We start from the raw sequence: 27,815 nt of genomic DNA on the forward strand, positions 1-27,815 counted from the left end.
CGCGGGCGGGCGGGCACCGGGGTTGTTTCTCGGCGCCGCCGCTTCCCCCATCCCCGGCCCCCGCAGCAGCCGCGTCCCCGGGCGGGGCGAGACCGGCGGGGCCGCCCCCGGGGCCGGGCTCCTCGCACAAAGCCGTGTGTGCCGCGGGGACCGCGCCGGCACCGCCCCGATGTGAGCGGGGTATGGCCGCGGGGCATGGCCCGGGGCGGGCGGCGGCGGGGGGGCAGCGCCGCCGGTGAACATGGAGCCGCGTCCGCCGGGCACCGAGCCCCCGCTGCCCCGGGGGCCGGGACCGGGGCCCGAGCCGGAGCTGGACGTGGAGCCAGAGACGGAGCCGGACCCGGACCTGGAGCTGGAGCCGGAGCTGGAACTGGAGCCGGAGCTGGAGCTGGAACCGGAGCTGGAACCGGAGCTGGACCTCTGGGCACTTGAGCCCTCCGGGGCCGGCCCGGGGCCGCCGCCCTGGTGCCCGGGGGAGCCCGGGGGCAGCCCGGCCCCGGGGAGCCCCGCCGAGCCCCCGCCGGACGAGGAGCCGCGCCTCCGGCCCGTCTTCGACGCCCTGGACCGCGACGGCGACGGCTTCGTGCGGGTGGAGGAGTTCGTGCAGTTCGCCACGGCCTACGGGGCCGAGCAGGTGAGCTCCGGGCTGCGACCACCCGGGCACGGCACACCCCGCTGCCCCCGGCCTGGGCACTGCGCTGGGCATCACCCATCGGGGCTACTGTTCCGGGGGGCCGGTGGTCCCGCCGCTGGTGGTGATGGTGGCTCGTGTCCGTGGCTCCGGCCCTCGGAGGAGCCTCTGATGTCCGCAAGGGCATCGTCTGCACCGCCCGCCCCGCTGCCGTCGCAGGTGAAGGGCACGCGTGGGCCCGAATGGCTCCCTCTGTGCCTCCTGCATCCAGGAGAAACTGGAGCTCCCGTTTTCCAGCTCCCAGTCCGCTGGGAACAGCATCCCGGCAGTGCCGCTGGGAGCTGCGTCCCCTCTTTGTTCTCCATCATTAACGCGTTCGGATTTGTCTGGGCAGTGGTGAGATCCCGGGATCTGGGGCCGCCCCGTGCCCCCTCATTGCCAGGGGTGCCCTGCTGGCACTGCACTGGTTGTGGATCACCTCGGTAATACCTTATGGGTGTCACATCCCTGCTCACGGCGGGAGGTTGGAATTAGGTGATCTTTAAGGTCCCTTCCAGCCCAAACCGTTCCGCGATTCTATGCTACCTCGCGTATTCCAGCTTTGACAGCCTGAATGTGTATTTTTTGCCCTCTTTCTGCTGCTTTGTACGCCGGCGAGCTTGTGTTTCCCTGCAGCAGACGAGATGCAATGTAACTTGAAGCTGCCTGGTATGACCCAAAATGGAGCGAGCTCTGGCAGCACACCTTGGGATGGGGATGGATTTGTTGGTATTTTATTCATTGGCCTGTGCTGGCATCGCTACCAGGAAAAAGGATTTATTTTTTTTAAGGCGTGCAGGTATCGCTGTGAAGTTTCCCTGTGCCTGGCCAGAGCTGCTCTCATCCTCCAGCCGTAGCGTGTGTGTTTAAGTGCCATGACAAAGCAAATCATGTGTGAAAGGAGGGTTTTGCTGGAGGAGGGCTTTTTATCTCGTGCTGAAAACACCTCTTTAAGATAAATCAGAGGCATTTATTTCAGGAAATAGCTCTGTAAAGCGGAGATAGACAACTTCTTTGTTGTTGGCGAGGGCACTGCGTGTGCAGAAGGCATTGCTGGCAGACCCGCGGCACGATTACAGGTACTTTTTGTGGGGGAGTTCGCTCCTGCCTCTGCCAGGTGAGAGAGGCTTTGTGCTGGACAAAGCACCACCCTGCTGTGCCCGCTGTGCCCGCTGCTGTTCCAGCATGGGAAGCAGAAGCGGTCGGTCCGTGCGGAGGCTCCCGGACCCTGCCCGTGGCTCCGGGACCCGGTGGCACCGGTGGCACCTCCCCAGGGCACCGTTGAGCTCCGTGTGCCTCTGCCTGAGCGTGGAGAGCCCAAGGACGCGGGCAGGGAGGGCAGCAGACGGCGTGTGCGTGGCAGGGAACACGGCAGGTGGCTCCGGTGCTGTCGGTGCCGGTGGGAATTGTGCCACAGCTCCCACACTGAGCCTGTAGAGCACTCCGAGATCGTGGCCCGAGGAGTGACTGCAAGGTGTTAATGTCGCTCCTGAACTGAGCAGGGTGTGCAGGGAGCTGTTGTGCCGCTGGGAGCTCTGTCCCGGTGGACCCATCTGGGAAGGGCTGTCTGCAGGCTCCTGGCCTTGGCTGGCCCTTTAAAGTTGCTTCTTCCTTCCCCCTGAGCACAGCTACCGGTGATGCTGAGACATAATACGCTTTTTAAACGCCTTTCTCTTCAGCGAGAGACTGGCATGGCCAGCTCTGGGAGTGCAGAACAGCTGAGTCTCAGCACGGCCAGTGCTGAGCACCTTGGGGAGGTTGATGGGACAACAGCTGAGCCAGCAGGTACAGGCACCCTCGGGGGCTGTTGCAAAGGCTTGGCAAAACAGGAAAAGTGATGTTTGTGGTGAACTGTGTGTTCAAGAAGACTTGGTGTGAGTTTGCAGCTTAGAAGAGTGTGAGGAGGCACTGAGGGAGAAGGAGGAGGGGGTTGGTGATGGGATCTGTAAGCTCCCAGCAGATGATGGAGTATCCTGAGTCAGAAGGGACCCACAAGGAGCATCAAATCCAACTCCTGGCCTTGCACAGGATACCCCAACAATCCCACCATGTGCCTGAGAGCATTGTCCAAAACCTCCTGGAGCTCTGGCAGCCTTGGGGCTGTGCCCACTGCCCTGGGGAGCCTGTTCAGTGCCAACCACCCTCTGGGGGAAGAACCTTTCCCTGAGATCCAACCTAACACTCCCCTCATGTGCAGAGTAATAAAGGGAGGAGTTCTGGGGAGGTTTCTTGACTTATTTTGTTTGAAACAGCTGTAATTTAGGCCCCAAAGGGGTCTTTTGAGAAATGGAGATCCAGCTCAGGTAAAAGTTAAAGGGGAGGAATGTCACCAGTGGGTAAAATGGTGTTAAAGTTACTAAAGAGGAGCTTCAAGGTATAAATGAAGGTTGTGCTACAATGGAGCTGGGATACTTGTAATAGAGGGGCCAGGGTTTGATGGCTGGCTGGATAATTACAAAAGTATCTGTAGGGATCAGCAGGGAGTTAATGAGGCACAAATTCCAGTCCTCTTGCTGTCTCTCTTCTAACAGGAGGAGGAGGAGGAGGAGGAGGAGGTCGTACCTGCTTCCTTTTCTTCTCCCCTCCATCCTGGCTGCTGCCCCCAGGGTGGGTTCGTGGAAGGTTCGTGGTGGAAAAAACGGCTGAACTGAAGGAGTGGTCACATCCTGCTGATGATTGCTGAGGGCTGGAGAGGGCTGAAGGGTTAAGGAGAGCTCTGTGTGTGTGTGTATAACCACATGGATGAGGAGCCAGAGAGCAGCAAGTGTTGTCTTTAGCGCTCAGTAAAACACCAGAGGCATTCATGGGCTACTGAGCTGTCAGGTTGTTTGGCTGGAACAATTATTAGCTAAATGTCAAAGGGAAGGGACCAGCTGGCATTTATTCCATAAACATGATGTGATTGTGGATTTTTTATATTTTTTTTTTCCCCCCTCTTCACAGGGAGAAAAACTGGAGTTGGGTTGGTTTTGTTGGCATGAGTAGCTTGGGTTGTTGAGCTCCGTGGTTGTGGTCTTGGCAGGGAGGTGCCGGGCTGGGGTAGAGGAGATCCAGGCATGGGGATCTGAAGGCAGTTTGTTTTTCTCTGAAGTGATATCAGTTGATAGGGATTGAGGCTGTTGCCAGTACCTTCATCTTCCCAGGTGTGTGGAGAGGATGGTGCTGGGGCTGACACCGGAGATAGGGGAGCCTCCTGATGCTCCTCCACAATCTCTAACGGGAGGATGGTTTGTCAAACAGAGAATATTTTGCCACTTGAAAAGCTCTCATGGACCCGTGCTGTGCTCTGGGGACTTGCAAACAAGATCTGGGATGGAAAGGTTGTGAGGAAAACTTGACTTTTCTTGAGGACAACTTGATTTTTTTCGTGCAACCCCCCTTGATCCGTTCACTTACACGTGAGGCAGCTTCTAATGGTGTGGTATTTTTATCGTCTCCTTTTGCTTCCCTTTATCCCTGCTTTTCCCCGGGATTTCATGTTCCCTGGAGCCACTGACTGTGCTGCAGCACCTGGCTGGTACATAGGGATGGAGTAGGGTTGGCTTAAGCAGTGAGGAGGGAGGTGGATTCACGCTTGATTTACCTTTTATGTCACCTTATAGAGCAGGAAGAGGTTTGTGTTGCAGTCCTGTGGGTTACACAGAATTTAAGGGCCACCATGCAATCATTTTTATTTTCCATTTTTATTCTGAAATTTAATTTTATGTGTCTTGCCTGCTGTACCACTGCACTGTATCTGTGTGATTGAGGTGATGAAGCCCAAGCCTTTTCTCACTGGATTTATCACTACCTAAGAATGCAGGCTCAGAGCAGAGTGGATTCGTTGTGAGGCTGAGGAGGAGCATCCTGCTGGCACCTTCGGGTTGTTTTTCCGTTTTGTTTTGATCTAAAAGACAATTGGAGGAGGAAAAGCCTCTTGTACCACATGATCTCGCTGCCTCGGCTCAATTAAGAGAACTCCCAGAGTTTGTCTAACCCACTTCCAAAGTCTCCAGGCTCAGTGGCAGCTCTGCCCTCTGTGCTCCCAGAGATCCTCAGCCTTTTTTTTCCTCTTGAGCAGTTCGAGCTTTGTCTCAATGTGATTTATTTCGCTTTCTTTAACACTTACATCCCCCAAGTACCTGTCCCAGCACCAGCCTTTCTCAGCCCTGCTCAGCTAATCCTCAGCTGAGCTCTCTGTATTCGGCTTTTAACTTTTCCTCGGAAGGTTTTTAGCAGGTTTGGTGGACTTTTCTGACCTCCCCACCCCCTTCTCAAGGAGGTGTCCAGCCTGGCACCATCTTTGGGGTAGCAGAGGCTGCCCCAGACAGCAGCTGCAGATGATCTTGGAGTTGATTTTTGTTTTTAAATAGAACAACTTAAAGATCCAGCGATTACTTGTGAAGTTTGTGTAGTGTCAAACTAAAAGGGTTTTAGTGGCAACCCCCCCATGGTGAATCCAGGCTTGCTTTTCCTGCTCCCCTCTGGCCTGTGGACACCCACGTGTGCTTTGGGAGGGCAACAGATCTGAAATATTTGGCTTGCTTGGACCAAGGGCCCAGTTTTTCCCCACAGAAATTTATGGCAGTGAGTTTGTGGCTTTTGGGGGTTGGGGTGGGAGCCCTTTCCTCACCCACACCCAGGGCTGGGCTGGGCTCAGCCTCCCTCCTCCTCCTCCCTCTTCAAAGGGCTTTTACCACCATTAATAACGTGTCTGTGCTGCAGGAGCTCCAAGACAGGAGTTTTTTCTCTCTCCCTCGGAGAGGAAAACGCTTCCAAGCCAACATATTTCGTGTAATTTCGGGTGAGGTGGTTGCCGGTTTGCAAATTCCTCTTTCAGCTCGCTTGACTCGCTTACAAATATCCCAAAGACTCCGAAGGAAGAGATGGATTTCCCTGCTCCCGGGTTTTTGCTGCTCCTGCTGGGTCTTGGCTTTAAGCAACTTGAGGGCGTTTGCCCCCCCTGGGAGCGGTGGGGAGGGCTGGGAGGGCTCATTCCACAGGCACATCTCGGGTGACACTTTCATAGGGTTTGTGGCTGTAATCGGATTGATGGCTGATCCCGGCGGGATTGGGATGGGGGCTGCCAGGGCTGTGAATACTCAAAGGCATGGTTTGTCTGTGTGGGCTGGCAGGAGCCTGGTGGTGGTAATTTTATCCCAGCGACCGGTTTATTAAATGAAACTTTTTTATTCCTCCTTTCTGCTTCAGATGGGGAATGCAGCGAATGCAGAGAGGGGTGTTGATTTTTGGGAGAGGGACTTCGGATGCGACAGGACAAGGGGGAATGGCTTCCCACTGACAAGAGGGCAGGGATAGATGGGATACTGGGAAGGAATTGTTGGCTGTGAGGGTGGGGAGGCCCTGGCACAGGTTGCCCAGAGAAGCTGTGGCTGCCCCATCCCTGGAAGTGTCCAAGGCCAGGTTGCATGGGTTTGGAGCAACCTGGGCTTGGAAGGTGTCCCTGCCCATGGCAAGGGGTGGAACTGGATGATCTTTAAGGTCCCTTCTGACCCAAACCATTCCATGATTCTGTGATTTATTTTTGAAGGTTAGATGTGTTCCTCTGAAATTTGAGATCATTTCTGCAAATAAAGAAACATTCTTTACTCAGAAGAAGGAAAAAGCATCAGTTCCACCTTTGCAGAGTTGGCAAGTCTTGTGGGTAAGGGAGCAAATGTGGGATTTCTAGGATTTGGGGTGTGGATGCAGCATCCAGTGATCTCCAGCTGGGAGACTGGTTTGTACTGGGTGAGCTCTGCCACAGGCTGGGTCAGGAGCCCTTCTCAAAGGGTTTTCAGTGTTGAGTTTGGAATGGACCTTCAAGCCCCTCTCATTCCACCCCCTGCCATGGGCAGGGACACTTCCACCAGCCCAGGTTGCTCCAAGCCCTGTGCAACCTGGCCTTGGACACTTCCAGGGATCCAGGGGCAGCCACAGCTTCTCTGGGCAACCTGTGCCAGGGCCTGCCCACCCTCACAGTGGAAAAGTTCTCCCTAATACCTCATCTAAATCTCTTTCAATTTATGTCCATTTCCTCCCTTTACATCCTTTCACCTTCTGGCTGTGTAAAAGTCACACATCCTCTTTTAAAAACCCCCTTTAAGTGCTGAGAGCAGATAGAGGTAGTTTCACAAGAAGTTTCCTCCCTTTTCAGGAGCAGTGTATTTTCTTAGCCTGTGACTAATAAAAATTGGATTGGGGTCATCATAATTAAGTTACTGGAATATGATAGTGCGCCACAACACAGCGATTGGGCTCTTTCAGAGTCGTTTTGACCTGCTGTTGCTCACAGGGCCCTCTCCCAAAGCTTTCCCAAGCTGCTGATACTGTTACATAACTCAGTCCAGCTAGTAATTGATAATCATTACAACTGCCTACATAATTTCTCTGAATTTCATTCTCGTTTTGACTTTTATTTGCTGCCTGTTGTCAGATGAACGATCCACTTTGAACCCAGGGGCTGCTTTGCTTTTCTTTTCTTCCTGGCTTTGGATTTTTGCAAAACAAATGGCTCCCCATCAGCCACAGCTCTGCTTGGACAGGGTGAGCTGCTTCTGCTGGGCCACTCTCAACTGTCCCTCTCCCTCTGGGACAGTCGAGTTTCCAAGACCAGGAAGCTGCTGGCAGTGGGATGGCAGTGGGATGGCAGTGGACTGTGGCTTGTTTCTGCCTGTTCCTCAGGCCTGGCTCCATCCTTTTGTAATCCTGCTTGTGTTCCTGGTTCCTGGTGCTGGTTCCTCTCTGTGAGCTCAGGGTGAGCAGTTCCAGCTGTTCCCTCTGCTTGTTTGTGTAAATTCAGACACCCGTGGAAAATGTTGGTGCAATGCTGCCAGACTGGTTCTGGGGAGCTGAGTGTCACGGAACTGTTCGGATTGGAAAGGACCTCTGAGATCACCAAGTAACTGCTCCTCCAGCACTGCCAAGGCCACCACCAGCCCATGTCCCCAAATGCCACATCCACAGGGCTTTTAAATCCCTCCAGAGATGGGGAGTCCACCACTGCCCTGGGCAGCTGTGCCAATGCCTGACCACCCTGTCAGGGAAGAAATTTCCCCAAAATTCAATATAAACTTCCCTTGGTGCAACTTGAGGCTGTTTTCCCTTGTCCTGTCCCTGTTCCCTGGGAGCAGAGCCCGACCTGACCTGGCTCCCCCCTCCTGTCAAGAAATTACAGAGAGTGAGAAGGTCCCCCCTGAGCCTCCTTTTCTCCAGGCTGAGCCCCCCCAGCTCCCTCAGCCCCTTCCCAGCTCCATTCCCTTCCCTGCACACGCTCCAGCCCCTCAGTGTCTTTCTTATCTGGGGGTCCCAGAACTGCCCCCAGGGCTGGAGGTGCCCCAGCACGGGATGGGCACTGTCCTGGGCCTGCTTCTCCTCAGAAGCAGCTGAGCTTCTCCACTGGCACGTTTTCCTGACACTCTGTGGTCAGGGCATGCAGTGCCAGTTTGGGATGGGGCAGAGGCTTGGCCAGAGGGCTCGGTGACAGGGATGGGATAGGATTAGAAGGTAATTTCAGGTCCTGCTACTGTGCTCCCCTTGTGAGAGGTACCTGTCACCACAGAAGGTGAATTTGTCCTCGGGGAGTTGTGTGTTTTGTACTTAAAATGACTGTCCCACTTGCCAAAACATTCCCACCCCCTCTCAGAGCACAATGCAGGTCTGGGTGCTGTACTGACCTTCCTGGAGCTGCTTCTCTAATGAGGTTTTTTGGGACATCTGCAGTACAGCTGTTTGCTGAACTAGCCCAGCCAAGTCTGCAGGACAGTCATGGTTTCCTAGTTGTCCCATGTCCAGCAGAGCCCCCAGAGCTCCTCTCAGCCTTTGTTTTCCACTTTAAAGTCATGACATCTTTCTGTCCCCTTCCCTCCTGTGGGGTGGTGCTGAAGGCTGATGCTGTAGGTCCAGGCCTGGGGCTTCCCAGCAGAGACAGGTCTGGAACTGAACCCAGTGGGAGAGGCATCAAGGATTTCATGAGGCTGCTCTCAGAATCACTGTTAATATCTTTGTGTGTTTGTGCTTAGAATCACAGAACACTTGGGGTTAAAGGGACCTTAGAAACCATCCAGTTCCACCCCCTGCCATGGGCAGGGACACCTTCCACCAGCCCAGGGTGCTCCAAGCCCCATCCAACCTGGCCTTGGACACTTCCAGGGATCCAGGGGCAGCCACAGCTTCTCTGGGCAACCTGTGCCAGGGCCTGCCCACCCTCACAGCCAACAATTCCTTCCCAATATCCCATCTAACCCTGCCCTCTGGCAGTGGGAAGCCATTGCCCCTTGTCCTGTCCCTCCATCCCTTGTCCCCAGTCCCTCTCCAGCTCTCCTGGAGCCCCTTTAGGCCCTGGCAGGGGCTCTCAGGTCTTCCTGGAGCCTTCTCTTCTTCAGGTGAACCCCCCCAGCTCTCCCAGCCTGGCTCCAGAGCAGAGGGGCTCCAGCCTTGGAGCATCTCCATGGGCTCCTCTGGAATCACTCCAGCTCCGTGTCCTTATGTTGGAGGCCCTTGATGTGCTTGATAGCAGGAAGATACCGATGGGCTGAAAGGGAGCTCAGCCTCTGTGTGAGTAGGGGAGTCCCAGTTGATATCAGTGGTACCTGGCATAAACCTTGTTTTGGGATCCCAAAACATCCAAGCCCAAGGAAGAGCCCTGAAGCTGCCAAGGGGCAGTGGAAATGCCAGCTTGGCTTTTCTGCATGATTCAGTGTTGTGCAGAAATTTGGTTTGTGATGCTGTTTCCCTTTCTCTGTAGAGGCTTTGCTGGAGTTGGAGTGGGGCAGAGTAAACTGTTAGTGTTTGTGTGAGTTGTGGGGTGGAGGGAAGAGGAGGAACATGACCAAAGAGAGCCAGGGGGACAATTTCCTCCCAAAGTGCCACTACTGCTGAGCTGGAGTGGATGGTGCTTGCTCTGCAGAAGGAAAGCAGGCTCAAAGGGAGGTTAAGCTGAGCTCAAATCACTGTGAGTGGCAGCAGATCTTTCCATGGTGCACTGCTGTCGTGGTTCTGTGGCTCCACTGGGGTTTTCCTCAGTGGGGGTGAGGCTGAGCTGCAGGTCTGGGATGGGGCTCTGCTGCTGGCACGAGGCTTCCTTATGGCTGTGAACATCCTGGGCTTGCTCCAGGCACTTTATCCCTGGGTTTTGTCAGGGTCTTTCCCCTCTGTAGGCTGAAAACTGCTCTTAAAGCAGAGAGATAGGTGGAGACTGCTGAGGAGAGGGAATGGAGGCTGCTGGTGCTCCCTGTGCCCTGAGCTTGGCTTTTCTCCCCTGCCTCCTTCCAGTGGAACAGCAAAACCCCTTTTCATAGAAACACCAGCGGTACCAAACTGCTGAACTTGCTCACTCTTCTCCTATTCTGTGATTCTAATGAAGCTTAAGCAGTCGAGGGATAGGGGTATTTGATGCCAATTTGAGTGATTGGTTAAATGACACCACTGCCTGTGTGGGTCCTGGTGTGTCCCCAGCACTGCCACCAGGGCCCTGGAACAGGATGGGGACAGCTCTGGGAATGTTCTGTGGTGCTGTTGGTGTTCCAAGAGTGTTTTCAGCTTTGTTTGCAGGCTGAACGTCCCTCAGTTTGGGAATGTGGTGAGCAGCCTGGTAGTCTCCCAATTGATTTATTTTTAATAACACATCTTAGTTTTCCAGAAGAGAGAGCTCCTGTTCCCTGTGCTACAGTCTCCCATGGTGAAGTGCCAGTAGGGTTACGTTGAACTTGAGTCACTGCTGCTGCTGGAAGGGGTTTTCAGGCTGTTCCTGCTTCCTCTTCTTCCCTGAGGAGGAGGAAAGCCAGAGGGAGAGGAGCTGGTGCTGGGAGCTGCGTCATCTGGCAAGGCTCACTGGAGCTGGCTGCTGACAACCCTGTGGAAAATCCATTTGCCAGAGTCCAGAAGGAAACTGGGCTCAAGCAAAATGTGCAGGAAGCCCAAACCAACAAGTTTTTAGAGAAAAGAAGCTGTCAGGGACAGGAGGCACAGTGGTGAGGCCTCACTGCAGTGGGCACAGGGCTGGGATCTCCATGCTGCCCCAGCTGCTCCACGGTCCCACATTCCCAAACAAATCCATGGTGAAATGAGGGGCTGCTCAAGGGGCCCTTCTCCTTGGAGAAGGTATATCTGTATTGAAAGCAAAACTCTCCTCCTCATGGAAAAAAACCCAAAAACATTCAGTCCCACCTTGGCTTTAAAACTGATCAGGACATTGTGGCTTTCACCACCTTCTTTGGGTGTGGAGGGATGAAAAGGTGTCTGTTGCCTCCCTTTGGTGTGGCCACATTCCTTATTTTTTCTGAGGGAGTGGCTCTTCTTTGCTCACTCTGTGTGTGTGTGTGAGGACATTACAGCTGGGGGAAAAATAAAATCTGGATATCCTCGTGGAAGTTTTTTTCCTGTGCTTGCTAAATGGACGCAGCAACTCGCTAATCCTCTGCTGGCCGCTCAGAACTGTGGGACTACTGTGCTGGCAGGGGCACAGGGGGAGGATGCAGAGAGCAGATGCAGGGTTTGTGGGGCCTTCCCTGGAAGGTCCAAGGGGTGTGCTGGAGGCTTTGGTGTGGAACAGAAGGGTGCTGGAAGCCTTGATGTGCAACTGGGAGTTTGCTCTTGGACTTGGTGCTGCACCTCTTCAGGCTCTGTGGAGCATCCACAGTTGCTTGTATGCCCAGTCCTTACAATCCCTGAAGTCCTGAGCTTCCCAAATTATGTGTGGCATCTCAGCCTCTTCTCCCTTCAGGAATCTACCTCTGAGCTTTTAAACTGTTCAGGGCTCCTTTTCTCCCCTCTGGCACATCTCTGTGTACTTCACACAAACAACCCTTTCTGAAGCGGGGTGAAGGCGTTCCAAAAAAAGGGAAATATTTTAAAGCAGCTCTAAAAATGAAATAAGTCTTTATGCTTTGGTGGTATCTCATTCAGGCTTGTTTGTATTACAGCAAACTTAGTTTTGACTGTGGCAGGCTAAGCCTGGCTGAGGGAGGTGAGTTAACTCTCTCACTCTTGGCTCTCTCATATTTAGGTGTTCTGTTTTCCACTCCTCTGGGCTTCAAATCTGCAGCCCAAGAGGCTCCTTGTGCCCACCAAATTCCCAGCTTTTGCAGATTGAGAGGTGCAGCTCTCTGCTCTCAACATCAGAAGGACATGGAGCTGCTGGAGCAATTCCAGAGGAAACCATGGAGATGCTCCAAGGCTGGAGCCCCTCTGCTCTGGAGCCAGGCTGGGAGAGCTGGGGGGGTTCACCTGGAGAAGAGAAGGCTCCAGGGAGACCTGAGAGCCCCTGCCAGGGCCTAGAGGGGCTCCAGGAGAGCTGGAGAGGGACTGGGGACAAGGGATGGAGGGACAGGACACAGGGAATGGCTTCCCACTGCCAGAGGGCAGGGTTAGATGGGATATTGGGAAGGAATTGTTGGCTGTGAGGGTGGGGAGGCCCTGGCACAGGCTGGCCAGAGAAGCTGTGGCTGCCCCTGGATCCCTGGAAGTGTTCAAGGCCAGGTTGGATGGGGCTTGGAGCAACCTGGGCTGGTGGAAGGTGTCCCTGCCCATGGCAGGAGGTGGAATGAGATGAGTCTTGAAGATCCCTTCCAACCCAAACCATTCTGTGATTATAATCTTGTTTTCTGATTTACAGCCTGTACATTGTCTTTTGGAGAGGGTGAGTGTCCCAGGCTAGTGAGAGGATTTATTCTGGGTCATACCATGGGGGTTTCGTGCTGCTTTTGAACCTGGAGGGGAGGACCTGGAAGCCAACGCTGCCATCCCAGCTTTATAATCCCAGACAGTTCTGTAACCAAACAAACCCCTCACAGAAACACCTGGCTTTGTTGCAGGGGACTTCACGTGAAGTTAGACCAGGAAAAACGTTCAGCATCTTGCAATGCCTAATCCTTGGAATGTGACCTCCTGGCGTGCTTTGTTGTGCTGCTTTTTGTCTGTTGGGATCAGCTCTGAATCCTGCGTAGGCTCCTGGCCTGGGGGTGGCTGCACTGGTGGCACTTGGCTCTTCTCTCAGGGAGGTCCAGCCTACATCGAGGGTGTGTCTTACCTGAGGAGTAACCTGGCAATAATAAACCTTTTCTTTCTTGACTTTAATCCAGCCTCCTGTGGATTAAAGTGTGTCACCCTGAGCTGTTTTTGGAGGGGTGAGAACAGGTTTGCCGTGTCATCAGAGGAACAAAAGCTAGAAACAAAGGCTTCAATGGTTTGGAAGGTGGAGGAAGAACACTCTTCAAGTTTCATTAAACAAACAAATGTTTATAGTAGAGGTTGCTGCTGAAGCCTTGGGGCACTTAGGGAGCGACAGGAAATCTGGAGCACTTGAGCCAAACAATTAAAGTTAGGTTAAAACCATTTCAGCATAACTTATATTCCTGTTAATGTTTCCAAACCATCCTTGAAGTTGTTTGTTTAAATGTGTTTTTATGCTTCAGTGACAACAATTGAGGGATAATTTGGAAATGTCGTTCTTGACGTTTGAGAACACACTTAAATACAACAAATTGAGGCTCCTGAAGCTGCGGTGAGAGCAGAGCTATTCCTGCCTCCAGAGAAGCCTTGGGGCTGTTGGGCTTGGTCCAAAAAGGTCCTGTACAGACCAGAGGAATTTTTGCCAGCAGATAAAATACCCCAAAGACTGCTAGATGTGAGTGATCTCGGGTGGTGAAGATCTCCTGTGGTTCAGCTCCGTGCTCTGCACTGAGGGCCTGGCTGGATGCACTGATTTGTCCTGGTTCCTTGTGGAGGTGGGCAGGAAGGATGTGGGTCCTCAGGCTTTTGTGGCTGCCAGCTCTTTAAAATATATTCTGGCCTCTTTTCCTGCTGCCTGTAGAATTTTGAGTGTTTGAAGGAAAGCCTTTTCCTTTGGATGCTCTGAGACAGTGGCATTGGGATGGGAATGGAGGAGACCTGCTCCTCGGGATCAGCTTTGGGCTTCTCAGCTCAAGGTTGCCTTGGGAATGTCTTCCTTCCCCTTCCAAAAGGGAAAAATAGTAGTTTGGTGGGGGGTAAAACAGGGGGAGAAGCAAAAATCAAAAAGTTGATGGTATGCTGAGCAGCTTTGTCGTGGATTAACAGGAGAAGGAGGATTTATTAGGCAAGTGGATGGGTTAAATGGTGGGGATATGGTCTTCCTAGGCAGGAAAGGAAGGAGGGAGCTTGTTCCCCTCAGGGAACTTGCTCAGTTTGTTGTTAAACTTCTGGGGCTTCTCCCCCTTGGTTGGTGGGTGATCTGTATCCCATTCCTATTCTTTAAATACTTCCAGACTTATTTCTAAAGGAAGAATTCCTCCTAAATACAGGAGGTTTATTCCTTCTCTACCTCAAGTAGCAGGTTTGATTACTTATTCTGTAGCAGGAAGAGATGAGAACAGAGCAGGCTGAGTCTTTCTCTGTCTCCTCAGCAAGACATCTTGATCCTTGGTTTCAAGCAGCAGACTGAGAGCAGAGGCCCTGCAGTGTTGGGGCCTCGGGATGAAGGGATGGCAAGGACAGATGAGCTGATGTCTGTGCAAGATTAGGGAGGGTTGTTGCAGAAAGAATCTTCACTGGGTGTTGTTTGTGGAGGACCTTTAAATAAAGACTTGACCAGACATGGTCCATTTGCTGATCTTCTCCTGGAGCTTTGGAAAAGGCTGGGAAAGCAAAGCTCTGGCGGCAGCTCTGGGTCAGTGCTGCCACTTGTGAAATAAATAATGTAGCTCTTTCACTGCTTACTCACAATTGACCATGGCTGCTGCCTGTAATGAGATCTGCCCCTTGGGGGTGTTTTAAAGGTTGCTTAATTAGGTGTAATTGCAGCAGAATAGAAACCTGCTTTGAGGTTCTGAGTGCTTTCTGTAGCGCCAGCTCCTTCCACAAATTACTGAGCTGTTCCTATAAACGCAGCTGGAGCCAGTGTAATCCCGAGTTATCAGCCTGCCCCTCAGCCTGGCTGTTCATGATGATGAAGCCACAGAAGTGGGAGTGCTGGGGAGGGTGTTCCTGGCTTCGGGAATGGTGCAGCTGTGGTTCCCACCGCGGCAGCAGCGTGGGAAACAGCGTGGCGTGAGGCAACGTGGTTTGCTCACGCTTGTCGGTGTGTTAATGCTCTCTCAGCACCTGGCACGGGTGGTCTTACCCTGGATAAATGCTGCATCAGCAGGGATGAGTCCATTTCAGCTGATGCCACTGCAACCCCTGGATTTAGGGACTGTGTGTGCGGGGACAGCCGCGTCTTTGGCACGTTCCACACCAGCTCTGGTGTTTGGCTGCAGGAGGTTCAGAAGCCCCAGCATGTTTGCACCCAAAGGTGAAAAAATACTAGTCTTGACTTCTGTCATCTGCATTTAAAGGTATTATAAACCTTTTCTTGAAAGGGTGGGTTTAGCCCTGAGAGACTTTTTAGGTACAAAGGAGCATCACTGGCTCATCCCCTTCTGTTTAACACAGAGGGTAGAGGTGCTGCATCCACTTTTGCATAACCATGAGTGGGTTTTATCCTGTTCCCACTCAGATAAATTCACAGAGTCACAGAATATGCTGAGTTGGAAGGGACCCACAAGGATCATTGAGTCCCACTCTCAGCTCTGCACAGTTACACCAGTTTGGTACTCGGCTTTCTCTCCACTTGAGTTCAAGGATTGTGTGACTTCTGTTTTCTCCCCAAAGACAAAAGATGTTCAGAGCAGATTTGAGCTTCTTGCAGACAGGAGAGTAGTCACAGTTGCATGAGAGGTACGTGGATTTTCATGTCCCATCTCAGCCAAGGACACCCAGAATTGGTTCTCGATGAGTTTCCTACACTTAGAGCTCCAAGAGCCACTGGATTGCAGGATGGTTTTGGTCCTCTGCTTTGCATGGCACCCCTCAAGTTGTAAACTGGTGGAGAAGGTGTGTTGGCACCTGGCAGGGCTTTGCTCCTGCTGTCTCCTGTGCCATCCCATCTGGAGACCCTTGGCACTGGAAGATGAGAGGCAAACCTGATGCCTGCTGACAGCTCCTTGTAAACCAGGCTCTCCTGCACAGACTCGGGATGAGGAGAGGTGGTTTAAGCAGTTTTTTTCAAGGCCAAAAAGAAAATAAAGGCTGTTTTGTGGGATGTTTAATGTAGTGTGGAGCTTTCCTGTCTTCCTTCCCTCCACCTTCCTCTCACTTTCCTCCCTCCCTTCATCTTCTCCTTCTTCTGGAGGGCAAGAAACAAGGGTAAGGTCCTTAAACCTACTCATCTCCTGCAGTATCCATTCAGGAGAGAAAAATTCCCTATTAATAAACAGCTTGGGAAGCAGTGGTGGTAAGAAGTGTGAGGGGCTGGTGTGGGTGTGTAGGAGGGGGTTGTGGAGGTGTCAGGGATCGAAGGTGTCCTCATTCCATCCCCCCAAGGAGGAGCAGTGCTCCTGTTGGGCTGTGCTTGGGGATAGTCCCTGTCTGGCCACCTGCATGGCCATGTCAGGGGGTCCTGTGTGCACAGCCCAGCTTTCCAAGTGCAGACAGAGGGGCCAGGAACTGGAGCTGGCCAGGATGTACCTGTGGAACAACCTGTTTGCCCACCACAACCTTGTTGGAAGGCCTGCCTAGTGTGGGGTCCCTGCCCTGGCACTGAGCAGTTGCTTTAAAGCTCTGGTTTGAGAGCCTCAGTGCTCACTTTCTAGGCCAAAGCTTTGCCTTTCTGTAGAAACACATTTTAATAAGTGAAATGTGAATGTGGTTCTTGCTGCTCAGCAGTCCCCAGCCAGCACTGGCTGCTGCCATCAGGTCAGAGTATGGCAATAAGTTCCTTGCTGAAGGTCTTCTCTGGTGATTAACGGTTCTGATGATGATTTGGCTAAAATGAAGGCCCAGCCAGCAATAAACATGCTGTCTCACCCAGTCAGAATCCAGGCTGGGCTTACTGGTTTCTGGATTTTTCCCTGACTGGGCTGGTCTGTCCCTGTTGGTTATTTAAGTGCCCACAGCACACCCAGCCAAACAGCAGCTCAGCCAGGCTCTGGGTGAGTGCCCAGCAGGTTGTTTCTCACCTGGACAGGTCTCCCAGTGCCTCTGTGACAGCTCTGTGGGCTCTCTAGGTCTCTGACATCTCCCTGGGTTCATCTTGCACACAATCTGTGTGGTTGGTCCTTTTGGAAGTCGTTTGTTAACCAGACCAGACCTTCACCCTTACCCCCTTTCCCATGACCTACCTTGGTGTTTTTCCTGTTCCTCAAAAGACAGAGCAGATGCCAAATCCTTTCCAGGGAAAGGTGGGAGCAGTTTCAAGGCTAAGGCATCTGTCCTTGCTCACATGTGAGGCTGCAGGTGCGAGAGTTCTTAGTGGGGTCTCAGCTTGCAGATGGGGATCTTTATCAGGAATATGCCAGTATTCATTGATCCTCTTTGTCTCCTTCAGATTTGCTTCCAGAGTCTTTGTAGGTTAAAGCAGTACTGGGAGCTGACTTATGCCCAGGGCAAGATGTGGTTGTGACTGAGCTGGAAGCACCAATCCCTGAGATACCTGTGGGGTTTGAGCTCCACTGGCTCTTCTTGGGGGTTGCCTGCCTGCTGTGGCCACTAGAAATCTCCTACCCTCATTCACCCCTCGAAAGAATGTCTTTTAGGGAGCTGGTTCAGCCCTGATCTCTGCCAGAATATGAAGGAAAACTGCTGGCAGGCCCAGGGGTTACAGGGAGGGTGTTGCCTGGCCAGCACAGCCCTCACTTCCTTCAGAGATCTCACTTAAAACAAGCACAGTGGATGTTTTGTGCTTCTGAATCCATCTGCTGTGTGGTGGAGACGTGGAGCCTCCATAAGGATAAATATTGAAAGGCCTGGAGCTTCCTTTTCCTTTTCCTCCAGCCTGCTGACCAGGGCCACTCACAGCTGGGGAATCCCTCACCTCCCTGGGGGGCTTCCACTGTGTGGCTGCCAAGCCTTTGTGTGTTAATTTGGAGTTGTCACCATCGGCTTTGTCGGGGCTCGAGGTCATTTAGGGAGCTGATTTCACTGCAAGGAACCTCTTTTTGTGCTGTCAAGGGCCAGTCTGGCGTTCCAGTCTGGTGCTGCTGTACACGCTCCCAGGGGTTGTTGGACATGGGGGTTTTGGCAACAAAATTGTTGGGGTTTGGAAAGGGAAACGCCCTGGAGTGTGCAGGGCTCTCTGATACAGGAGATGTGGGAGCTCCTGTTGTGTTGTTGAGCTGCCAGGTGACCTCTCTGCTCCGTGTCCCTCACCAGGAGAACACCCCTGGTCCAGGCTGTGCCTCGTCCCTGGCACAGGGTCCCCTTGGCACATCTCACCGCCAGTTGTGCCTCAGCAGGCTCGTGTCTGTGTGCAGCCCCAGGCAGCCTCACTTCAAGCCGTTTAAACCTCTCTGTTTCCACCAGGGTTTAAGTCGGCTACTTAAACCACCTCATCCTCTTTGACTCTCTAATGCTCTGTGTTTCAGCTGCCTGCTCTTCGAGAAGGGTTTGTAACCAGCCACAAACACACACAGTAAGAAAGCTCTTTATTTATTTTGAGTGTTTCTTGCTGGTCAACAGCAGGAACCTCCCTGGGACCGTGGCTCATATATGCCTGGGTTGAGCTTAGTGTTGCATTTTGGTAAAGAATTAACTTTTGTTCTTGTGCTAATAGGAGTGTGATTTTGGCTGCTCTGCACTTGCAGATTAGGCTTCAGCTAAAAACAAATCTGTGACTTCAGAGCTGTTCAGATTTGCTAATCTAAAGCAGTTTGAGCCATAATGCTGGTGTTCCTCCCAGCTGTCCTCATAAGGTGGTGGTTTTAACCTAAGTCATCAAAAATTAAGACATCAAAATGAAGAAATGGAGAAAACTGGCAGTTCCAACCCAGGAGTGAGACGCTGGAGCTGTCACTGGTGTGGGAGCTCAGAGCTGTGACAGCTCGGCCGTGGACAAGGCAGTGACCTGGGGAGGGGTCTCAGAGTCTCAAGGACCTGTGTTTGGCATTGTTTAAGATCACAGAATGGTTTGGGTTGGAAGGGACTTTAAAGCTCATCTCATTCCACCCCCTGCCATGGGCAGGGACACCTTCCATTAGCCCAGGTTGCTCCAAGCCCCATCCAACCTGGCCTTGGACACTTCCAGGGCTGGGGCAGCCACAGCTTCTCTGGGCAACCTGTGCCAGGGCCTGCCCACCCTCACAGGGAAGAATTTCTCCCCAGTATCCCATCCAGAACCCTGCCCTCTGGCAGTGGGAAGCCATTCCCCACTGTCCTGTCCCTTCATGGCCTGGGCAAAAGTCCCTCTCTCTCTTTTTTATCAGCTTCTTTTAATCAATGAAAGACTGCAACATCTTGATGTCTTGAATAACGTGTACAGTGCTCACCTTTATCTTCCAAAAGGAGAGGTGGGGACTGGAAAGGGAGCAGGAAACATGATTACAATATCCAAGGAGCTGGAGCAGCTGCCTTGCAGGAGAAGAGTGGGCAGGCAGGACCCCTCAGGCAGCAGAGTGTGGTCCAAGGGTTTCTCTGTGCACCTCACCATGACTTTGAGTGGTAGAACTGGGAGGCAGTTGATGACAAAGCAGAAAATAGGTGCAGAAGAGCTGAAAGCAGACACACCTGTACAGAGCAGGGAGCCAGATCCTGGAGCTCAGTCCCAGAGGTGGTGGGGCAGGTCCAGATGCTCATGGGCAGTGAAGGGTCTGGGCAGGGGTGTCCCCTCAGCACCCCCAGCTCCATCACTGTGGGTACTGGGAGGGTGAGAAAAAGCTTCCAGGGGCTGGGGGGACCAGGCAGGTACTGCAGATGTGCTTGTTTTCTGTGTTGAGAACTCTTCTGAGTGTCAGCAGCCACTCACAGTAGTCTGAGGGTGGTGTCTCAACTGGTTGTTAACAGTGATTTTAAGCCTGGACAGCAAATACAGTCAGGTTTGGATCAGCACAGACACGTTTCCATGGGCTTGAGTGTGTGTGTGGCTTTTGTTGTTTACATCCACAATGTCCAGGTTGGGAAGTTTTCATGACCATTTTTCCCCTCGTTTTCCCCTGCCCACAGCCCAATTTAAATACACAGGTGTATAGGTGGCTCTTCTGTAACCAGAGTGCTTCCCTGGCTGTCCCATCTCCCTTGCACGAGCTCCACTGGGGGTGAGGTGCCTTGCTGGGGCACTGGCAGGAGGCTGTGGAGCCTTCTGTGGTCCTGAGAAGCTGAAAACCACAGAAGCTATAATTTAGTGTGCATTATGATAATCCCTTACAGGCTTATCAAGTCTGATTAAATGTCACTTGCATTCCTGTTATCTCCCTACCCAGATAACAAACCAAGCGACAGCTTTTGAACAGCAAAGCAGCTGCCAGATGCTTTAAAGTGGCACTGACACATTCCTGTGAGCTGTTTTTATTGGTCTGGAATACCTTTGTTTAACGGGGCTCACCCCAGGGGATGTGTGCCCTTCGAGTTCAGCAGGTCTGTGATCTGCCTGCCAGAAAAGTGCTCCAGAAAACTGGAGGAGATGCTTGTGTTTGTATTCTCCCATTCACAGAGTCACAGGTGAGGTTGGAAGAGATCTCTGAGATCGAGTCCAACCCTGTGCCCCATCCCCACCCTGTCCCCCAGCCCAGAGCACTGAGTGCCAGGTCCAGTCATTCCTTGGACACCTCCAGGGCTGGGCACTCCAAACCTCCCTGGGCAGCCCCTTCCAATGCCTGACCATCCTTTCCAGGGAGAAATTCCTCCTGATGTCCAACCTGAGATGGAGTCAGCTGGCAGGTGGACAAGCCATGAGGGGCTTGGATTTCCTCTCATGGCAGCCCCACAGAGGCACAGTCTTGAGTCCAGGGACAGCCCCCAGGGAATGGCTGGAGCTGTGTCAGGGCAGGCTCAGGTTGGATCTCAGGGAAAGGTTCTTCCCCCAGAGGGTGGTTGGCACTGAACAGGCTCCCCAGGGCAGTGGGCACAGCCCCAAGGCTACCAGAGCTCAGGGAGGGCTTGGACAATGCTCTCAGGGACAGGGTGGGATTGTTGGGGTGTCTGTGCAGGGCCAGGAGTTGGACTTTTGACCCTTGTGGGTCCCTTTCAACTTGTTATATTTATCATTCTGTGGGTTTATGGTCTCTGCCCTGTGGTTTCTTCCATGATGGTGGAATTCTCGCTGCTCCTGTGGAGAGGTGGGATGACCAAAGCAGAGACATCTCCTGCTGCTCCTAAAACATTCAAAGCCCTGTGGACACGTGGATGAACAGCTCTGAGTGTGGTGTGGATGTGATTTTCCTGTAGAAACACATACCAGGGTTTAAAAAAACAAAACCCAAAGCAAACCCACCCCACTGTGCTGCTGTGTGATGAGCAGGGCACACTGAGCACCATGGCTGCTCTCAGGGTGAAGTCTCCTTTTAGATGGGAGGAGAGGTTTGGTGATTCACCATCTCTTTCCCCAAGAACAAACCAAAACCCAACTGAGGCAAAAGGTTGTGCTCATGAGAGCTGCACAAACCAGCCCTGCAGCCCTCCTGGAGACTCCCTCCTGTGCAGCAGCTCCAGAGGAGGAGGAGTAGATGTGTGTGGCAGGGCGAGGGCATTGTGCAATTCCTTCTCTCACCTCTCATACCTGGATTCCTGCTGGAATTTCTCAGCTGAACGTGGCTCAAGGTGCCTCAAGAGCCCTTAAAGTGAGGGATCGAGGTCTGCTTGCCTGAGCTTGAGAAGCATCAGTGGTTAAAGAGTTTTTTGCTCATGGCAGCTTGCTTAGGAGGAAGGAACCAAAAGGAAGGGCACCAAAAGGAATGCTTTTGGAATATTTGGGACCGTGAGGAATGCCTGTGGTTTTACCCTCAAACCTTTGCCTGTTCTGTTTGGAGAGCCCAGACTGTCCCCACCAGGTCTCACCAGTGCCCCTTGCTGTGGGTGTGCCTGCTCCAGCACCCCCATCCCAACCCTCTCCAGCTGACGTGGTTCCTTCCCCCTCAGGCATTGTCTAATTGGGAAAATGTTTCAATTATATGGCCTAAATTTGTGTCGTGGAGCAGTTCATTATCACCGAATCCTCTTAATTGGGCCCTCCTGCCAGGCAGCCTATTACTGAGTTCCCAATTAAGACAGGACCTCTTTAAAAAAACCATAAAAATAAACAAATCCCTGCTAGGATCCAGGATCCCAGGACCAATATGTTGCAAGAAACACTGCCCAAACTGATGTTTCAAGGCTAAGCAATAGTTTCAACACCAACCAAGTAATAATTAACCCCTTTGTATTGATTGCTTATGTTCCCCTCGAGGAGAACGGCCACAGTTTGGGGTCAGTTGAAGAAATTCACTGTCATTAATCAAATCTTTCCTGTAAAGAGGAAGAAGTTGGTTACAAGGTGTGGTGGAAGATGCTGTTTCCTCCAAGGATTCTAAAGGTGACACTGCTTTTGTGGTTGCAGGTAAAGGACCTAACAAAGTACCTGGATCCGAGTGGCCTGGGAGTCATCAGCTTCGAGGATTTCCATCGGGGGATCAGAGCTATCAAAAATGGAGGTGAGGTTTTTTTTTTTTGCTGCTGTGCAAAATTAACACCACAGGAGTGAATTGAGCTCACAAGCTCTTCGGTGAAAACCATCTGGGTTTGGTTTTCTGGCTCTGTGTTGGTGGAGGGGAAGGGGGAGAGGGTTTGGGGGCATTTAGTAATAGTTGAAAAAGGTGGTACAGAAATTGTGGTGGGGGTTCATGTTTTCCTGTTTATCAGGAAAGTCCCTTCCCCCCAAGAAAAAAAAACAAAACACATAGAGGGAAAATCCCTTCTGGTTTGGTGTCTGCTCTCTTATGTCTTTTGGGGGGTTTGCTGTTCTGACCAAGGAGCTGAGGTGTCTGTGGAGGTGTCTGTGTGTCTGTCTGCTGTAGGGTGTAACACCTTCCAAATGCTGGGCACTGATCATGGAATGGTTGGAGCTGAAAGATCATCTCATTGCACATCTCATTACACCTGCCAGAGTGGAATTTACCATGAATTTACTAATTTATTAATGAATTTACCTTCACTCCAGCTGTTTGGATGATCAATGTGCTCAGATGGTTTCTAGCAAGAAGCACATTAAACAAGAGCTTTGAACTCACTGAGTGGCAGATGATCTTCAAACAGGCCAGTCCCAATCCCCCCATGGCTCCTGATGGGCTTCCAGAGCAATAGCTTGGTGAAATGTGAAATACCTTTCTGGCTGGTTGGCATTTGAACTCCTTTGCTGCAGAAAAAGACGTTGTTTTTTCAGTTTGGGATTCCTCTCTGAGTGTTAGAGGGTCATTTTGGGGCAGGCGGTGTTGTTGAGGGCAGGGTGTGAGAAATGTGGGAAGCTTCCTGCTGAGCAGCTGTAATTTTGAATGTGCAAATATGAATTACATCCTTGCACAATAGTCAGTGCTGTGCAGAGATGCTTATCTGAAACCTCAGCCTTGCCTTCACGCAGCAGTGAACGCGCCCCACGCTGTCAGCCCAGCACATCGAGCTGCAAAGAGGGGAAAGGAACCATCATTCCTACAAAAACTGTGCTGTTTCTTGAGTAGAAACCCCTCAAAACAGGGTTTTCTTCTGTTTTCTGTCAGTTGTCCATCCCTCCTCCTCCTCCCCAATCCCACCCCCACCTTACTTACTTATTTACTTATTTCTTGTGAGGGTGGGCAGGCCCTGGCACAGGTTGGGCAGAGGAGCTGTGACTGCCCCATCCCTGGAAGTGTCCAAGGCCAGGCTGGACGGGACTTGGAGCAACCTGGGCTAAAAACTGAGATGAGCTCAGTTGGTCAGAGCGTTGTGGGTTTGATCCCTGTTATGGACCATTCATTTAAGAGTTGGACTCGCTGATCCTTGTTTGTCCCTTCCAATTTGGAATATTCTGTGAAATTAAAATGATACTTCTCTGAAATTTCTGTGTCCCTGCCCATGGCAGGAGGTGGAACAGGATGAGCTTTAAGGTCCCTTCCAGCCCAAACCATTCCACTATTATTTGTGCTCAGGACTGTGGTGTTTTATGGCAGCTCCCAAGTTTCCATGGCTGGTGTAGCCTGACCAATTCCCAGCTCCCACCAGAGGAAATGCAGCCCAGTATTAATTTGTAATAAATTGCCATTGGAGTCGAGCGTGTTTGTGAAAGCTCAGGCTCGTATTTCTCCTCAATAATTCATTGCTTTGCTATTGTGTTATATTAATTGAAGGGGAAAAGCAACTCCAGACCAAGCTTTTAAGGTCTCTATTTATTAAATTTGAAAGAGATTGATATGTATTTATTACAGTGGTTAGGAAAGGCTGAGCTCTCAAGCATCACACATTAAATAGTTATAAAAGAACCCCAGGGCAGGGTATGGAGGGAGGTTCTTTGAGTTCACAGCTGAGCAGCTGCTCACGTTGGAGTGATCTCAAGGATTTGCTGTTGAGAACAGTCAATATTGATCATCCATTTGTAAAGAAAGCAGAGGTCGTGCTTGCTGCTGGGTGTCCCTTTTAACAAGGTTTGGTTAATTAGCTGGCTCTATTTTTAGCCAAAGAGACTTCTGCAGGATTTCTTGGTGTTCTGTATTCTTTGGTCAGTCATGGAAGTGAGAGCTGATGTCAGATTGCAGCTCTCAGTGTCTGTCTTAATGCAGGTAAGGGTTTGTTTCTGGAGATGCTCCACTCTCCTCTCCCTCTCCCCCTCCCATGGAGACTCCCTGCAGCAGAGTAGCTGTGATGTGACTTGAGCTCTCACAATTCCAGCCTGGCAAACTGAAGGTGCAGTTACAAAACCAGCCAAATTTGCTTTGTCAGCTGCATTTCTCACACCTGCTCTCGTGTTCTGTTGGCCTTTCCATCCAGGGAGGATGCTAAACTCAGTCCCATCCCTGTGCCAGCTGTTTGAGGCGTGTCCCACTGGCTGAGATGCTGATCCAGGACTCCTGGCACTTGTCTCTGCCTCAGTGTGGAGTAAACACCACTCAGACAAAGCCCCTCAAAGTGTCACCTCTCCACTGCCATGAACCATTTCTGTTCTCTTTGCTGCTATAATCTGTCTGGCCAGGTAATTGTGACCATGAGGGGGGAAGAGCAAAGTGTCTTGCCTGCTGCAGAAGCTGGATTTGAGGTTTGAATGAGAGTTTTTAGCCAGCTGGGGCTGCCTTACCTTCTGCTCTTCCCAGAGTGAAGACTGAGTGGGAAAACGTGGTCCTCACATAGGTATTTGTGCCTGCAGTGTGTGCTGGTGTGATGGCCACTGGAGTGCTTCCAGGGGGTGTCCCTGCTGTGGGACGTGGTGAGCCTGTGGCTCTGGGGCCCCTGGGCTCAGTTTTTAGGTCCAGCCCCGAGAAGGGACCATGGGGACAGAGAAGCTGCTGGGACAGGGACAGGTTCAGCTCCTCACAGCCAGCTGTGTCCCAGCCCTTCGTGCTCGTTGGGGGTGTGTGGCTGCTGGGGCTCCCTTGCCCTCCCCTGCTCCATGAAACCTGGGGTTTGCCTGCTTTTAAAGTTTGTGGGGATGGTTGGATGGCTGGCCAGCCGTGCAATGTGTGAGCAGCAAAGCAGAGGGGGGAACTGGGGATCAAACACTGGCAGCTTGAGAAATAACTCTGAAAAGTGGCATTTTACAGCCTTGCAGTGTAAAACTTGAGAAACTGCTAATGTAGTGGAGGCAGTAATGAAGGAGAGTATGTTCTAGAACATGGTTTACAAGGGCAGATAAGATGTTTGATGTCTGGGGAATCCACAACCAGAGGAAGACCTGGTGCATCTGGCTACAATCAGGGAGATCCAATGGGACCTCCTCCCAGTGTGCAGGGAAGGGAAGCAGGGAGGGAGCCAGTGTGACTGCTGGAGTTGCCATGTTCAGGAGCTCCAGCTCACAGGGGTCTCCTCGGGGAGAAACAGCTATGAGGGATTGTATTCCAGCCACCTGGAAAACTCAGACCCGGAGTAAGGTGCCTGTTTGTAGAGCAAGGAGCTGACCTGGGGGACTGAGGGGGTGTCTGTAAGTTGAAGCCAAGGTTCTGGACCAAAGAGCAGCTCTGGTCATCACGAGTTGGATGCAGGAACAGAGGGGGATTCAGTGGCAAACAGGAGGGATGGGCTGTAACAGGCACAGCTGGAGGCAAACACACAGCAAGGGCTGTGCTCACGAGCAGATTCCTTTCCTTGCCAGGGTATTTAAAACCTTTTTAAGCTTCAGACACCTGTTTTTTCCACAGCTGCCTCTCACCATTCAGTAGGACATCCTGAACATCTCCTCTGCTCTCACTGCAGCTCCAGGAGAGTGATGAATAAGTTGTGTCATTCACACACATGCTCTGAGCTGAAACATCTGTAACATCTGTCTTCCAGAGAAAAACCCACTGGGAGTGGGCTCTGGGAGGTGTACCCCCTGCACATGGGGAAGTGCTGTTGGTGGCAGTCAGTTGAAGAGACCAGCGTGCCAGGAGGGGGAAGGTGCATTCCTGAAGCTCCCAGCCTCACCCATCCTTGGCTTCTGATCCCTGAACAAAGGGGCCCCTGTGCACTGAGAGCAGACAGTGCATCCACTGAGGACTGGATGTGCCCATGAGCTCAGGGGAGGGCCTGAGGATGGAAATAGTCACATCTTTTTTTTTTTTTTCTTTTCAAATGCTTCAACTAAAAGCTCTTTGGATTTGGGAAGATGGAAAATCCAGCTCCAGAGCCAACACTCAAATCTGGAAGCTATAACAGAGTTCCTGTTTGCAGGGACAACAGACCTCTGGCAGGAGCAAGCTGGGGGGCAAAGCTTGGGGGGCCCTCTGGCAGTGCCAGTTTTGGGGGAGCTGGATCAGGAATCAGCCACTGTGCCAAAGGAACGAGCCTGTGCCCAGGGGAGATCCCTGCGGGGTTGAGTAAGGGGCTTTTAGCAGGAGGAGCATGCTCAGCTCCCTAAAAGGCATTTGCTGGGCTTGCAGATGGCTGGCTGAAGGGAAAAGCCTGGAGCTGGGAAGCTGGGGCAGTGGGGGCAGGTGCTGGATAGCAAATGAAGGGCTCAGGGGGTTGGGGCTGTGCCCGCTGCCCGGAACCTGTGCTGGAGCTCTGTGGTGTTCCTGATGGGAACTGGCAGCAATGTGAGCTCCAGGTGGGATGAGTCCCTGTGGGGCAGCAGCACTCCGGGAGTGCTGCTGCCCCACAGGGACTCATCCCACCTGGAGCTCACATTGCTACCAGCTCCAGCAATGTTGGTGCCTGCAGCTGACATTCCGTGTCCCAGAATGGCTGGTGATCTCTGGGTAAGCTGAGTGTCAGTTTGGGAATTTCCTGAAAGAAAAGCACATAACCCAGCCCCTCTCTGAAGGATGTCAGTGTTGTATCTTAAAGGTTGAGAGCCAAGAGAGGGAGCTGCCCATCAGCTGAGATCCGAGGAGTTATCCCTGTGCTGTCCCATGTGCTCTGCAGTGGCATTCCCTGCTCCCAGTGGCTGCTGCTCGCTCGCTGATCCGGCACCTCGGAGACACCTCTGGAACTGGCGGTGCTCAGGTGCCACCTCCGAGCCCACAGGGCCTGGATGAGCTCCTGGACAGCACTTGGTGGCTTGGTTTAACCTGGGGACAGCCAGGCTGGCTCCTGCCCTGGGGACATGGATCCGTGCTGGCTCCACGGAGTGTTTCCAGGTGTTGGATATCTGGTAACATAACCCACTGTTTGCTCTGTGTGAGGTTTCTTCCCCCCTTCTGTAGAATCTGCATTGCAGATGGCTTTTGCTACGCCAAAGGAAAGCTTCCCTTGCCCAGGGATAATTCCAAAAGCCAAAGCTTGCGTTCCCTTACCCAGTCCCAATCCCGTGATTATTTCTGGGGCTGGTTTTCTGCATCCTCAGTGGTCTCTGTTCCTCTCTGATGCCAGAATTATGGTTGTATTTGCAACAGGCTAATGCTGACACCTGAGCACAGTCTCTCAGTGGGGGTGTCCAGGCCCAGTTTTAATATTCCAGGCGTTTGCTTTTTAAAAGGAAAGCCTTCCCCGAGGCTTAGCAGATGGAAGCAGAGCTCGTGTGCACGTTTGACTAAACTCGGTGAGTATCTGGCACCGGTTTGAGCACTTCCTACGTTCCCATCAGATCTGCTGATCCCTGTATTCATGCAGCAGTGCTGCAGTGAAGACCTTCCTGCTGCTCCTGCCTGTTCCTAACCCTGGCTAAAGCATTGCTGCTCAGGGACACAGCTCGTTTCATGGCTGAAGGTAGGACGGGTGCCTCTTTGTGTTCAGCTGGTGTGCAGGGAGCGGGGCTGCCGTGAATGGGAAATCAGGATTGATTCATGAGCAAGAATAAAACCCAAATTGC

General features: G+C 52.2%; 1 protein-coding gene across 3 annotated transcripts in view; it reads left to right on the forward strand.

The window, feature by feature from the left end:
- The first annotated feature begins 68 nt into the window (after positions 1-68).
- The window catches only part of RAB11FIP3 (RAB11 family interacting protein 3), a 77,633-nt gene continuing 49,886 nt past the window's right edge, over positions 69-27,815 (forward strand). The window contains exons 1-2 of one of the 3 annotated variants that reach the window (XM_050317661.1): positions 69-634; positions 21,969-22,062. In XM_050317661.1, the coding sequence (XP_050173618.1) occupies positions 242-634; positions 21,969-22,062 (487 nt within the window). In that variant the 5' untranslated portion in view covers positions 69-241. Of the gene's footprint in view, positions 635-21,968; positions 22,063-27,631; positions 27,713-27,815 lie in introns of those variants that run through there. The other 2 variants (XM_050317662.1, XM_050317663.1) reach the window with 2 other exon arrangements.

Source organism: Myiozetetes cayanensis, unplaced genomic scaffold (genome assembly GCF_022539395.1).
Source record: "Myiozetetes cayanensis isolate MyiCay16 unplaced genomic scaffold, myiCay2020 scf20-37, whole genome shotgun sequence".
NCBI classification, from domain to species: Eukaryota; Metazoa; Chordata; class Aves; order Passeriformes; family Tyrannidae; genus Myiozetetes; species Myiozetetes cayanensis.